The sequence below is a fragment of the Gopherus evgoodei genome, chromosome 2 (genome assembly GCF_007399415.2).
Source record: "Gopherus evgoodei ecotype Sinaloan lineage chromosome 2, rGopEvg1_v1.p, whole genome shotgun sequence".
NCBI classification, from domain to species: domain Eukaryota; kingdom Metazoa; phylum Chordata; order Testudines; family Testudinidae; genus Gopherus; species Gopherus evgoodei.
The window spans coordinates 40,038,013-40,053,241 of NC_044323.1; the positions used below are offsets into that span (position 1 = coordinate 40,038,013).

A 15,229-nucleotide genomic window follows, 5' to 3' on the forward strand; every position below is an offset into this window, starting at 1 on the left:
ACAATCCTATCATAACATCCCCTCCATATACTTATCAAGCTTTGTCTTAAAGCCAGGAAAGTCTTTTGCCCCCACTACTTCCCTCGGAAGGCTGTTCCAGAACTTCACTCCCCTAATGGTTAGAAACCTTCATCTAATTTCAAGTCTAAACTTCCTAATATCCAGTTTATACCCATTTGTCCTCGTGCCTACATTAGTACTAAACTTAAATAATTCCTCTCCCTCCCTAACGTTAACCCCCCTGATATATTTATATAGAGCAAGCATATCCCCCCGCAGCCTTCTTTTGGCCAGGCTAAACAAGCCAAGCTCTTTGAGTCTCCTTTCATAAGGCAGTTTTTCCATTCCTCGGATCATCCTTGTAGCCCGTCTCTGAATCTGTTCCAGTTTGAATTCATCCTTCTTGAACATGGGACACCAGAACTGCACACAGTATTCCAGATGGGGTCTCACCAATGCCTTGTATAACGGTACTAACACTTCCTTATCCTTGCAGGAAATACCCCGCCTGATGCATCCCAAAATCGCATTTGCTTTTTTAACAGCCGTATCACATTGGCGACTCATAGTCATCCTGCTATCAACCAGTACCCCAAGGTCCTTCTCCTCCTCCTTCGCTTCCAACTGATGCGCCCCCAACATATATCCAAAATTCTTTTTATTAATTCCTAAATGCATAACCTTGCACTTTTCACTATTGTATTTCATCCTATTTCTATTACTCCAGTTTACAAGGTGGTTCAGATCTTCCTGAATAGTATCCCTGTCCTTCTCCGTGTTAGCAATACCCCCCAGCTTCGTGTCATCTGCAAACTTTATTAGCACATTCCCGCTCTTTGTGCCAAGGTCAGTAATAAAGAGGTTAAATAAGATCGGTCCCAAAACCGATCCTTGAGGGACTCCACTAGTGACCTCCTTCCAGCCTGACAATTCACCTTTCAATACGACCCTCTGGAGTCTCCCCTTTAACCAGTTCCTTATCCAACTTACAACTTTCATATTCATTCCCATCTTTTCCAATTTGACTAACAGTTCCCTGTGCGGAACCGTGTCGAACGCCTTACTGAAATCTAGGTAAATTATATCTACCGCATTTCCTTTATCTAAGTAATCCGTCACCTTCTCAAAGAAGGAGATCAGATTGGTTTGACACGATCTACCTTTACTAAATCCATGTTGCAATTCGTCCCAATTACCATTGACCTCTATGTCCTTAACTACTTTCTCCCTTAAAATTTTTTCCAAGACCTTGCATACTACAGACGTCAAGCTAACAGGCCTATAATTACCCGGATAACCTTTATTCCCTTTCTTGCAAGTACTCCTGAGGTGGAGTAGTCATTTTTTTTTGTCAGAAGAGGGTTGCAGAGCAATTAAGTTTGAGAACCCCTGTGCTAGATGATACGATGCAAGACTGTTCATAATCTGTAATCTAAAAGAAACAGTGCTTGAATCTACCAGTATGGTGCTGTAATCTGACGAGATTCAACAAGTCAACAACTTAATGTGTCAGGAAACCCTGGAGGTCCCACCTATGCCATGATTTCTGTGTTCAACAGGATTTTTAACTCAAAAATAAAAGCTTACGGGAAAATATGCTAAAAATATTATTAGACACAGTTATTAGAAAAAATAATTCTTTTCTAAGCTTAAAAAATGGAAGACACTTACAGAACGGGCAAGTTTGTCATCTGACTATTGTAACATGATCAAAATATTTTCTTACTTACCTCACAGTATTATGAGGATGGATTAACATGCATAAAGTACTTTGAAGATATAATGTGCTATACGAGTGTTATAGTTGCAATATACAGAATAAAAAACTGCTACATTTGCAGTAGTGATCATTTGGTTACTCTACCTGCCAGGTATGTTTGCTCATGCAACTCTGTGATACTTAATAATTCCGCATTCTGTTGCTGACAGCTTTTCCTTGCCTGGTGCCACATTAGGGCTGATTGGGAGTTTATCTGGTAGTGGACTCCTGTCAGTGGATCTGTATACCACAGAGTGTCAATGCCTGTAACTGTAGAGATAAGAAAGATATGTTATTGTTGGTTTCTATGAGTGACCCAAATAAAACATAGAATAAATGTACAAACACCACTGCTGTAGTACAGGGGCAGATCCAAAATGATCTGAGGGTCACAGGTGTTTTAATATTTTATATATTATATATTATTCCATAGCTAAGCCAGGAGAGTAGAGTTGACTGAACTACTCATTACATATAATAGGTTAGACTCTCAGCCAATTACTTAGGCAGTGTAAAGCCCCTACCTAGGCTTGAACATGACCAGCTAAAAACATGCTAAAGGAGTTAGCCTGCATCTACATGAGGGAAAAGATTGAGTTTACATTGGACTTAACCAGAAGGGGTTAGCTAAGTGAGCGTCAACTCAACCACTTTTCCAAATCAAGACAAAGCCTCTGGATGATGGGACAGTGCAGAACCCAATGACCCATACTGCCTAACTACTTCCAATTTTCTCACACTGAATCTTCTTTTCAGTAATAAAACATGAGCCTTACACTGTGCTAAAATTCTTGCCTCAAAGAGTTGAAACTTGGATATTTGCTGATCATGGGAAAAGAGAAAGTGTCCGAAGAGCTGAAATTCCTGCAGCATAAATCAGAGGCTTTCTGTTTGCAAGCTGTGAAACAGTTGAGAGAACGGGCTCTTTTCCTTTTCCTATTCTCAGAAGAGCTCAGAAAACTTTAGTGTGTGAATCAGAAAAAGCATTACAATAAACAATACTCAAGACAAAGGAGATATATGTTAAGTGTCAGTAGGTCAGTACCCAGTTCCACATTTTCCCTGTATTGAAGCTGATAGCCTACAGATAACATAAAATGCTTGATTTCAAACTAGCCTGACACACTAGAAACAAAAATATATGTTGCAATATACATTTTCCTGGAAAATGACAAATTTTTATATCAGTATCTAAAAACAAGACCATGTCCAAGATGTTTTATGAATACAGGAAGGAATAATCTCCTTGGTACAATATATTCTGCTTAAAAAAGCACCCTGAACTGGGGCACCGAGAGTATTGACTTGAGGTAACATGGAGATAATAGATGTTACTATTTATTTTTTTTCCAAAAAATATATGTTTGACCCAATAAGAAGTGTTTAAAAAAAATTTTAGATGTATTAATATGCTCTGGTCTGTTGGCAACTACTTTTCTACAAGACAATTACCACAGTGTCAAGATAAACCCTTTATTATGAACGGAAAATGTGTACAGAAATCAGGTCACAAACTTTCTACTGCCCTGTGTAGCTACTTTCTTTGTTTCTGCTCCCAACAGGAACTGTGTCGTGGGAAACCAAAGACTGCATTTAGAGAGTACAGGAAGTGTGTCCTCTCTACTTTTCCTGGAGGACTTATCAATAGCACAAACTGTCACCACAAGATTGCAAGTTCAACTCCAGCCCATATCAGTAATAGCAGTAAAAAATTCACCATCTATCAGCTGCTCAGTGGTCTATCTATAGAAAGGGAGCCGGTGGTGTCAGTTCACTTCTCAGTATACAGGTGCTAGCACTCTCAAAACTACCACTAGAAACTGACACTTTTGTTAGCATGCTTAGTAGAGATGCACCATGGGCAGCATCACTACAAGAGGAAATTGAGAGACAATTCTGCTACACGGCCAATAAATTTGTCTTATATCTATCTCTCTCCCACATTCCGGAAGGAACCCAGCTATTTTTATATATGAGATTCACATATGTTGCTAAACACAATGCTGTCTCAGGTAGAAAAGAAAACAAGAAAAGGTCTGAAGTGTCCTAAAATCTTCCTTCTGCTTATCTCCTAGCTCTCTTCCCTTGAAGTGCTCTTCCCTCTCCTCTCACTGAGAGGATCCAAGACCCAGATAAATGTATCGGGTCCCTCTAACTGTTTATAAATGTTAGGTCATCCATATGAACGAAAAGAAACAATATCATATGACTTGAGTGACCAGTTATACATCATGAGTTTCAAATCACAAATACACTTGCAATGAACTGTTCATGAGCAATCCATAGGCTAAACATATGTTTGCAGTAAACAGCTGAACAATTGCCAACAGTGAAAAAATCTGTAATAGTGGTAGGTATTTCACCGACAGACAATTTGTGAGAGGATCCAGAGATATCTAAATTCACAAAATTAAGTGCTTATTGTTAATTGTTCAGCCAGCTCCACTCATGACCTTACGCCATATAACAAGACTCCTTCCCATGCCCCATTGCATGAGGTGCTCTTTGACTCTGCCACATAATGTCTTATCTGACCTCAATTTTAAGTTTCTTGGGGCAGGGATTGTGTCTTATTTATCTGTAAAACACACACACACACACACACCCCCGAAAGAACAGTCTGAAATAGCAACAAACTTGCCCTGTTCTCTCCTATTCTGTGAACAAAGTTGTTGTCTCCATTGCTGTCAAGCCAGTATCTTTTTTATGAGCACTAAATTTACATGAAAAACTGAAACCGTTTAGTTGTCTGCACTGAATACATTCAGCTTATACAGCTGCTCAGGGCAGTTTAATACAGAGTAATAGCCCTTTCTTATTTGAGTACGTTGTCCCATAATTAAAAAGCTCTGTTATGATACTATTATTCTTTAGCTTTTAGATATAATTAAGCCTGCCATGAACACCACCTTTTTTGACACCCAACATCATCAATTTACAGTCCACTATGGCTCTGAGGCGTTTTAGAAAAAATCTGTCAAGAGTATTTTCTGTCCTATTCTGATGGAAAAAAAAATCAAATCAATTGTTTTGTTAAAGGAGTTAATACAATTCAAATAAATTGTTAGGCAAGAGCATCCCTACCCATAGGATTGAAATAGACTCAAATATAAACTCTAGATCAAAACACTGCGCAACAACAGAGAGAGAGTTCAAAACTGGATCTGAACATGAATTCTGCAGCTCAGGCCTGTCTTTATTTAAAACATACCACACAAATAAACATTATATTTAATTGCTAGTACTGAAGAACCAGGAAGGAAACATGAAGGCAATCAACATAATGCAGTTCTTTGCAAAGACAATCATCTGAATGCATTTTCGTGAATTACGTCAAAGAACCAAATACAATTTTAACAATTTCAAGATACTGCCTCATCTATATATTTAGAGCATGCTAGATAGTTAACACATACTAAAGTGAGTCCTGCTCTGTGTGACATCTTTATGGGATTAATGTTTGCAATGTTATTGGTACTGAATTTAAGAGAGCTGCTACTGACATGGAGGAAAAAATAATTTCAAATATTATATCTTCTGAAAGGCAATGTGAGGAAATTATGCAAGGCAGGCAAAAGGATGCACAATGTGCTTTAAAGAATGAAGGCACAGTTACCTATAACTGCTGTGGTTCTCTCAAAGAATCTTAGCTTTATTATCGTAACACTGCCATGATGCTACAAATGAGACTGAGATGAGGCTTTCATTCTAAACCCCTAATTCCTAACCCATCTGAAATAATGATTCTAGTTGTATTCTGTCATCAAGGCAGAATAAATAGCTCACAGTTTTCCCAACATCACACAGAGGTGTTTCTCTTGGCTCTGGCTACAGTCAGGTAGCACTCTACTGATAGGACACAAAAAGGGAAAAGGGCCCTCAGCACTGGGCCAAAAGAAGGAAGAGCACCCTCATAGTGGAAAGAAGGCAGACCAGAGAAGTAAGAACTCAATAAATCTAGCTGATTTCATGAGTGGGAGTAGCTTGTACCTACTGATATTTCAGGATCTCTCATGTTTATAAAGGCCTTCTAAAGACTATGGACCTTTTGGACAAGTCTTGCAGAAATTACCAAGTTTGAAATCAGTAGGGTTCGATAACAACTAAATAGGGATCTATGGAAATTCCTCCAGAATCATATAAAGCATGATATCCCTCCAACGGGTTTTTGAATCATCCTATAGAAATCTATAGAAGATATAATGTTCCTTACTTGGTTATCTCTCCAAATGATCCACTTCTGAAATCCAGCTTGGCAATTTAGAATTACTTTTTAACATCTACTTACTTATTCATTACCTGTTTTTATCATAGTTAAAGATGAAAGGGCATTTTCCTTTAAACTCCTCTTTTCAGTGACTCTTTTGAAACAATTACCAATTAATATTTTAGATAATAAAAATGAGAAATTTTCACAGCAGAGAGATGATTTTTTTAAATGTTTGAAGAAACTTCAGCCTTTTTTAAAAAAATGTCAGTAATTCAACGTAAGTGGGTTGTTCTGATTAAATAAATACATTTTATCTTATGCTTTTTATTTTAAATAAAGAACTAAGGTTTTTACTTTCACTAAAGTCAGGAAATTTAGAGTGAAGCTTCCTTATTTTTACTGTGATTATGCATTGCAGTTGGTTTTTTCCTTACAGGATCACAAAACACTGGGCAATCTGACATATTATTGTATTTGAGTAATAATATACTTCAGTATAAAACACTGAATAGAAGTTTTCTGCAAAACTCTGTGCACCATTTTAGGTTTAAATCACATATTTTTCTATAACAACAAGACAAGACCCTAGCTTCTATTTCTGCTGCGCAAAATTATGCAGATATCCTTTTGTATGCTTGAGTACAGAATCTGTGTTCAACTGCCCTATTATATGAGCAAATCTGATAACTACAGGCTCAAATACATGCTTTCATAATCGTGCATGGGTGTAGTTGGAGGCAGTACTTTTTACAACTGGGTCCTAGCTACATACATGTAGTATTTAATAAGCTTCCCTAGAAAGGACATCAAGGCTGTGGAAAATGTACAAAACTCAAATTTGGTATTGTACAGTAAAGATATTAAAATGAGTGACACATCTGCACTGTTAATTTGCAAAATAATATGCAATGTCAGAAAGTCTTAAACATACAAAACTTACATTTCAGCGGACAAAATCCATATTTTTTGTCTGCATCGAAGTCTGCAGTTGTTCCACACCAGAGCCAGCCATCTGACCTACCATCATCTGTACACTCAGCATACCATTTTTTATTAAACTTGAATGGGAATACGCAGGGTGCTCCATTGGCATTTCCTAACAATGTAAACATATCTAAGGAGATAGAATAATACAAAAGATATGAAATATGGAACCCATGTCTGCCCAAGTTTGTGGTTATAGTGTGGTAGACAGAACTTCGTGCCACAGCATGTAATCTGTGCAAGCACTGAGTTGCCAATAATACCACATTCTATTTCCTTATTCTCAAACTTCCTATCCCCTTTTCTATGATGAAATTCAGTTCAACAAGTTCTCAGTGTCAATAAAAACTAAAAATGTTCATTAAACAGAATTAACCAAGCATTCCTTTCTTAAAATTTCAGAGTACAGTATTAATAAGTATACAAACAGTCAGTAGGGCTGAGGCGTTACCATCAGTTACGAATATCATTGCTGTACTTCTTTAACACAAAATACATTTGTTCTATGAACCAATACAGTTATTAACTATAATAGTTGGGGAAAATACATGCATTGGAAGGGCATATATGTAACAATGGCTCAAATTCTGTTATCCTTAGATAAAATTCCCATTCATTTCTGAAGGAGTTTTGCCTGGTAAGGACTGCAAGATTTGGCTTACTAAACTAAATGAATACTGGTGGATGTGTGGGTGTGTGATTTGCACACATCCCTGTGTTGGAGGAGGTACAGAGCAGCATTATCCATGGGGGAGTACTGGGAGAGACGGTTTCTCAGGAAGTATAATCTGTCCCAGAGCATCCTGGTGTACACTTGAGATAGCAATGGTCAAGTGCATAGGGATGGTGAGGCCATAACCTTAGCTCCTTCCTGCCTGCTTTCAAGCAATGTGCTCTCTTGGGCTTTAATTCTACCCCTGGCTTAGGGAGTGCTACTGCAATCAGCCAGCCCTGGGGCAGATTGTGAAAGGGCAGCTTCTTATATGCCTCCTTCCTGTGTGTTCATCAGAAACTGATCAGAGTCTGACCCATAATAATTCATGTGTTAAAAAAAATCCTAAAGAAGCAGCCACAATTATTTTATATCTTTATATCAACAAAAACGTACAATTAAATTCATTAAAATATCCAGTTAATTTACATGTTCCATAAACATCAGCTCTGGGAACTGCCTCAAGTAATGAGCCAGTAATTTTCAGTGTCCAGGAGCTGAACAGATGAACAGATACACAAACTCCAAGATAAACACAGCATATTTCTATATTTATTTCCAAAGAGGGAATGTCTACATAACAGTGATTGAGTTTGCATTCTCAGTGTTTCTGCACAAGCTCCTATACGTGTACAAATAACAGCAGCATTATATACTGTATTTATAGTGTCATATTCTTCTCTTGTGTAATCAGTGCTACTATTCGACAGAATTGCTTTTTAGAAGGTCAGTTCACTAACAGAGCCCAATTCTGTAATAAATCGACCCTTCTCAAAACTCCTGTTGATTTCATTGGGAGTTCTGCTCACTGAACAGTTACAAGACTAAGAAAATTAACAGGTATCAAAATGTTCAAATAGTTACACTAAGAATTTAGTTCAGAATGAAGAGATTAATTTTCAGAACATTACCTTCATAGAACCGGGAGCACAAATCATCTGTGGTTCCATAGATCCTCCACCTACTCCATCCTCCTGATCCCCAGTAGAGCATAAGATTCTTTTCCTGTTTGTTGCCATAGTTGAAAAACAAATCTTTGCCTTGGATTGCAAAAAGGGTCTCATTTCTGCATTCCCATTTTTGGAGTTCACTTGCCTTATCACATGGATACAACGTGATCGGAACCCAGTCTTTCTTTGATGGTACTCCTAAGCATAACTTCAATGATACACTCATCAGCTGGTGATCAGAGACCCACCTGAATTTTTGAGACTCATTGTCCTGGTTGCAGTTAGCAGTTGTAACTGAACTAGAACTCTGAACTTCTACACAGCGCTTGTGGTCTCCATTGTATATTAAAAATAGTTTGGTATCTGTAAAACAAAACAATAATATTGCCTTGGGATGATTTTAGTTAGATGTAAGGGTTTGTTGACTCAAGCAAGGGCCTTTTGATGCTTGACTGTTGGTTAAGTCCTACCTACTGTTCAGTTAAACTAGGAATGATTCTTTATTGCCCAGCACCTTAAGTAGTCATTTCCCCTATTCAATGTGTGCACAAAATGCTACTAATTCTGATTTTACACATTTTGCATATGTGTAAATGACAATGCAAAAGATGCAAGGTAGTGGAGAATCTGACCCCAAGACCTAAATCAACAGTCAAGCTGGAAGAGGGAAAAAAAATAAAATAAAAAGCTGAGATCACAGGAGTCATTAAAAGCCATGCACCTCGCACTATAGATTGCACAGCTCTTCAAAATATGATTGTGCATAGTCTCTGGGCTCCCTGAGATTGCTCCCATTCAGTGAGGTTTGAAAGTACTCATGGACTCCATGGCCTGGGCTTCCCTGTGGGTGGGTGAGGCTGATGCCTTGACAATCTTCGCTAAAGTCCCTGGGCTTCCTTCTTTAATGGGAGTGGGAGGAGTGGTTGTACCTGCCAAATATCAGCCACTCATGGTGCCGAAATGATATATCACTCCAGTAAACTGTGCAGATCTGTGATTCTCCCCTCTCCCCCCCACACCCTCCTTTCCCACATGCTTTTGCACAGAATGAAATAGCTAACAGTGTTGACATTTTAACTATCACCACAGAGTACCATCATTAACACCTCCCTGAGCTATTGTTCCAGAATTTATTACAATTTTTTTTAAAAAATGGGTGAAAATTGGTGAAAAAACATTAACTTCACAGTTTTATGAGTAATATCACGCTCTTCTGTTTTTTTTCAATGTTCAATAACCTGATGCTCTGAAACACAGTTAGATGCGGTTTTTCATTTCCAACCTGTTTTAGCTCAAAAAGTAGTTAAAGGACTTTTATTTGCTTTGAGTGCTGAGAACTATCCAAGCTAGCTATAAAGCCAGTAATGTGTATGTGGAGGGCATGAGATTGACAGTAGCAGCACTCGACTTGTTCTGTACTTCTGACCTGCTCTGGAAGGAGAGATGGCAGCTTGGTAACCTGGGCCATTCAGGTTACTGAGCTGCTGCCACTCTTCCAGAGTGGGACTGGAGATAGAAGAAGAGGAGGAAACAGCATGAGGAGATGGCACCCTTGCCTCCTGCACCTCTTCCCTCCCTGCTCCAGGAGGAGAGATGGCAGTTACCAGATAGGGAGCTGGGTCTGGGAGTTCCAGCACTTCCAAAATGGGGGTGAAGATTGGTTAAAGTAACCAAACAAAGAAACAAACAACAGCTTTTTTAAAACCTGGGAAATTTTCACTAAAAATCAGTAAAAATGGAAAACAAAGGGCCTTATGCATAGGTTCACACTCTGCTCACATTTTGAAGGTTTCCTCCATAGCCATAAGAGTTAAAAATTTCCTTCTCCTTCCCTCCCACACCCTGTGCTTTATGTTACATCTAAATCTATCATGGAGACCCGTAGACTATATCCAGCTGGGCAGATCCGGCCCACAGCTCAAGAGTTTGTCACCCTTGATCCAATGATCATGAATTTTAAAATGGCATTGTCCTGTTTAACAGTTCAGTCTGATGGTTAGTAACATAACTCAAAGCTGGTACAGTACTTAAAATGCCCTTTCAGATATGCAGAAAGAAAGAGACATTAATTTGTATGACTTAAGGCATTCAGGGTAATTGGTAATTATTGAATAAAATAATTGTAAAGAAAATTAATTACACAAGTTGCAAATACTTTGGGCAGGTGCCAGGTGAGCTCCAAAATATATTGTATTGTATTTTTTGTTGAGACTCCAAGATGTAAGTGATTATACTCTTCTGAGGAAGGATAACCCAGAGATGAATAACCTGCTGTTTCAACGAAAAAGCTGACCCGGGCTTATCTCATCCATTCTTCGGTTTCCTTCTCTTGTCCTCTGGCTTCCAACTCGTTAGGAAGCCCCATAAAACTGATGAGCACTGGAGACAAACTGCTGCCTTTTGCCAATTAGTTATACTTCCAGACAATGCAAGGAAATGTGTAAGTATCATCACTGATGATAAATTAATTTTATTATGCTTTTGTATTAGCAGCTAACCCAGTGTTATTGTAAACTGGTATATGCAATGTTTACAATTGAAACACCTCTCTTCTTTTCCTGAATCCTTATTTGAAATCACTAGTCATTCCTCTGGAATGGTGGCTGAAGCATGAAGGGACATATGAGTCTTTAGCGTATCTGGCATGTAAATGTTTTGTGGCACCGGCTACAACAATGCCATGTGAACACCTGTTCTCACTTTCAGGTGACATTGTAAACAAGAAGCAGGCAGCATTATCTCCTGCAAATTGTAACCAAACTCTGAGCAACTGGCTGAGTAGGACTGAGTGGACATACAGTCTCTAAAATTTTACATTGCTTTATTTTTGAATGCAGGTTTTTTTTGTTCATAATTCTATATTTGTAAGTTCAATTTTCATGATAAAGACATTGCACTTTAGTACTTGCATTAGGTGTATTAAAAAATACTATTTCTTTTGTTTTTTTTTCAGTGCAAATACTTGTAATAAAAAATAAATATAAAATGAGCACTGTACACTTTGTATTCTGTGTTGTAATTGAAATCAATATATTTGAAAATTAGAAAATGTCCAAAATATTTAAATAAATGATATTCTATTATTAACAGTGTGATTAATCACACGATAAATCGTGATTAATTTTTGTAATCGCTTGTTAGCACTACTATTTAAAGAAGGCTGTACTGTAGTAGTTCTCAAACTGGATAGGCCCAAGCAGCCAATGGGTCAGTGAAGACTTTGTAGGGGCGTTAAAGGACTGGATGCAACCTGCCTAGATTTTCAGTGTTAAAAAGATTGTAGTAGGAAGAGAGCCTAACACATAAGCCCTTGTATCAGAGACCTGGTGTAAGGAAGGACCTGCTCACAGAATCTGGAAAAAACAGGACTGATATTGCAGAAATACACATTCCTAAGAAGTGCTAAGCACAAAGTGCTTACGTAAACACATCCCAACATCAAGTGGTACCAGAACATCCCAATATCAAGGATGGTACAAAAACACTCACCAAGGATAACAGGAACATATTGACCCCTCCTAAAAGAAGGTCAGAATGACAGTATGCAATAGAGATGTTTTGATCGAACCATCATGTATGAGGTAACTAGCCATGTCAGGTGGCAATAACTAACTATGTCAGAGGGGCAGTACTAACTTGTTTGTATCGGGGTATAAAGATGTATCTCAGAGGGAGTCTCTTTGTCTGGCCTAAAGAGAAATGGAAAGTCCTATCATTCACTGAGCTGGTCCATTGTTACTGGCTTACATATATTAGTGGTCAGGTAGAGTCTGCAGGATACTAGTACTATACTTTGTCAACAATAAACCTGGCTGAGTGCCTTCATCCCTTAACAGATCATGCGGTCATTGGGTAGTTCGCTCAAGGTATGCCATGCCAGCTGTCTGTGAAAGGCTGCGGTTGGTGGACAGAGAGAACAAACATATGCAGCCAAACATATATCAACATCTAATCACAAATATATTAATTTACACAAAACTGTGATCATTCACAGAGTGGTGGGAGGCTTACACAAAATAGGGTTCCGCTGCTTTTGAAAGTTAGAGGACCTCTGGTCCTCTGTTATTACTTCTGAATCCCCTTTTTGTGTGTGTTTTGAGTTGTGCTGCTAATAAACCTGGTAGATATAGCCAGGTTTTAAAAAACAAAAACAGCATCAAACTCCCCCACCCCATCCCAAATCCACCTGCTGAAAATTATTCAGCCAGCTAAGTCAGAGATCATCATATACCCCTACAGCACATTATTTAGGCACAAATCCCCTCTGTGGTGTGATTCAGGGGTAAGTCTGGATTCTACCACTGAACAAAGTCAGGTAAGCAACATGGGGCACTCAGAGCCCAATTCTGACCTTTCTGACCCAGTATAAATCAGCAGTAACACCACTGACTTCCATAAAGTTACACCAGTATAAAACTAGTGCAACTGATATCAGAATTAGGCCCACAATGTTTAGTGTCACATCCCACAGAGGTCACAGATCTAGTCAAAGAAGTGGCTTGCTAATGGAAATCAGAATTGTGCTTTGCTGGTGAGAGGCTCCAACAGGCACATAGCTGCTTGATTTATCTGAAACCGTTCAAATACTTAACTTGGCACAGACTGGAAATGAAGGGACTCTACTTCTGTGTTACTGAGAGACTGGGATAGAAAGAACAACTCTAGATGTAGGAACACAAACGAAATATTTTAGCCAATGCATAGGATGTGAGAGAAGAGCTTCTTCAGTGAAAAACAGGTCAGAGAGCAGAGGATACAGGTGCCTTGAAGTTGTGACTCCACGTGCTGGGCTAAAAGTTACAAGATGCTAGGCCCAAATCTCTCAGAAATCCAGAGGCATTTCCTCCCGGGTCCCACAGTGCTATGGAGACAAGAGTGCAGCTAGATAGAGCACCAAGAGAGGAAAGAGAAGGGGGGCAGATGCTCAAGAGGTCAGAACAGGAGAAGCAGCTGAGGGAGGAGCTTGTAGAGACAGCAGGGCATTTTGTGAGGGATAATGGAGAAGGGCATAGGAGAGGGGTCTCCAGAACTCCAAAATAAGCTATTGTTTTATTGCTTTAGAAGCAGCAAAACATTGGCAGCAGAGCTGTGCACATGACTTGCAACTAATGGCTCCTCTGAATAGGAAGGGGCATATTATACTGTCCATACTGCAGCAGGGTCACAACTGCTTCTGTTTCCCCCATCAGGAGCCTTTTCAAGAGTCTCTGTCTCTGCCCCTCCACCCAGCTCTGCTCCTGCTCATCACTGCCATGCGTGTCAATCCTTTCCTTCACTTGACAGAGGATTCCACAGATCACAGCGGGAGGGGCAAACATTTCTACCACATTAGTTTAAAATGTGTACATCAAGGCTGATAAATAGAGAATGATAAGCCTCTGCAACACAAAGTGTGTCTTAAAGCATGAGAACAGATGCACTTTCACACCAACATCCACATTCACAGCACAGACAGAGCAGACACTTACCCAGCAGCTGAAAGGCACTCTGAATGAGAGAGAGAAACACCAGGAGCAGGGAGAGAGTCATCACAAATGTTTGATTATTTTCTTCCCCGCCACCAAAATGAAAGATGAAGATCTGTGATCAGTTTCTATCATGAGGATATTTCTGAAGTGAGCCAGGTAGCAGGTCCTCAGCACTTGTGAAGGGCTGATGGATCAGGGGAAAGCTCTGTGCTCTAAATGATAAGGAAATATCCTGTCACATGGGGTGTTTTGAAATAACAGGAATTCACAGTTCAAACTTTGCTTTCCTAAGCTAATTTCTCTGCTGAGGGAAGAGTCTCCAACAGAAAGGCAGGTGATAAATTGATGACAGATGAGGGCAGTTTTTCAGGGACTTTGTTAGTGATTTTCCAAGTAAATCAGCCCTCAAAAGAGGATACTGGTGAGCGTGAAGTGTCCAACTGACAGCGAAAGAGCAGATTTCACCCCCCTGCCTTCACAGCTAAGCCTTAAACTTGAAATACATACTCACCATGCTGACTTGTAATCTCGTTACTCCTGAATTTAGAAATGGCTGTAATATAAGATTTTTAGACATTAGAGTATCAAATATCTCTTCCTCTCCTTTAATAGTATATAGATATACTTGGAGTGTGAAAAGATTTGCTTCTAAACTCCATGTTTCCTAGTAGCACAGCAGGATTACGGCACAGCTGAAAAGTGAAATGTTAAAAAAAAAAAAAAATTTGAGAGGTTCACTCAGCCGAAGTGAAGTGTGTGTACCACAGCATTTATGGGGTGATACCGAACCATAAACAGGCAGGACATCGGGAAGCAGTAGGGAGGGGGATGTAGAGATGGTACAAAAGGCTCTGGGGCATCTACACTCCCCTTGACCCAGCAATTTTCTTAGCAACCCTGATAAAAGTTGACATTTCTTTGCTTTGTTGGGGGCAATAGCCAGTAGCATCTAGCTAACAAAGGGATTTGAGAGGGAAGTGGGGGACAAAAGAAAAAAAACAAAACACATTTAGAAATGAAGAGGTAATTCAAAATGGAATGCCATTTTGGGAGAAAATAAATAGGCATTAGAGCAGGTGGACAGGATCCTGGGTTTCCTACAGGCTGGATGAGTGCTCTAACCACCAGATCCTAGAGGCATTCTCC

At 39.2% G+C, this 15,229-nt stretch overlaps 1 protein-coding gene across 1 annotated transcript in view; it reads right to left on the minus strand.

Annotated features, from left to right (window-relative positions):
• Positions 1–14,279, minus strand: part of LOC115645566 (macrophage mannose receptor 1-like) — a 90,675-nt gene extending 76,396 nt beyond the window's left edge. Inside the window, exons 1-4 of the mRNA XM_030550432.1 lie at positions 14,084–14,279; positions 8,577–8,978; positions 6,910–7,083; positions 1,865–2,029 (exon numbers count right to left, since the gene is read on the minus strand). Of these exons, the coding sequence (XP_030406292.1) occupies positions 1,865–2,029; positions 6,910–7,083; positions 8,577–8,978; positions 14,084–14,144 (802 nt within the window). The 5' untranslated portion in view covers positions 14,145–14,279. The remainder of the gene's footprint in view (positions 1–1,864; positions 2,030–6,909; positions 7,084–8,576; positions 8,979–14,083) is intronic.
• Between the last annotated feature and the right edge of the window lie 950 nt (positions 14,280–15,229).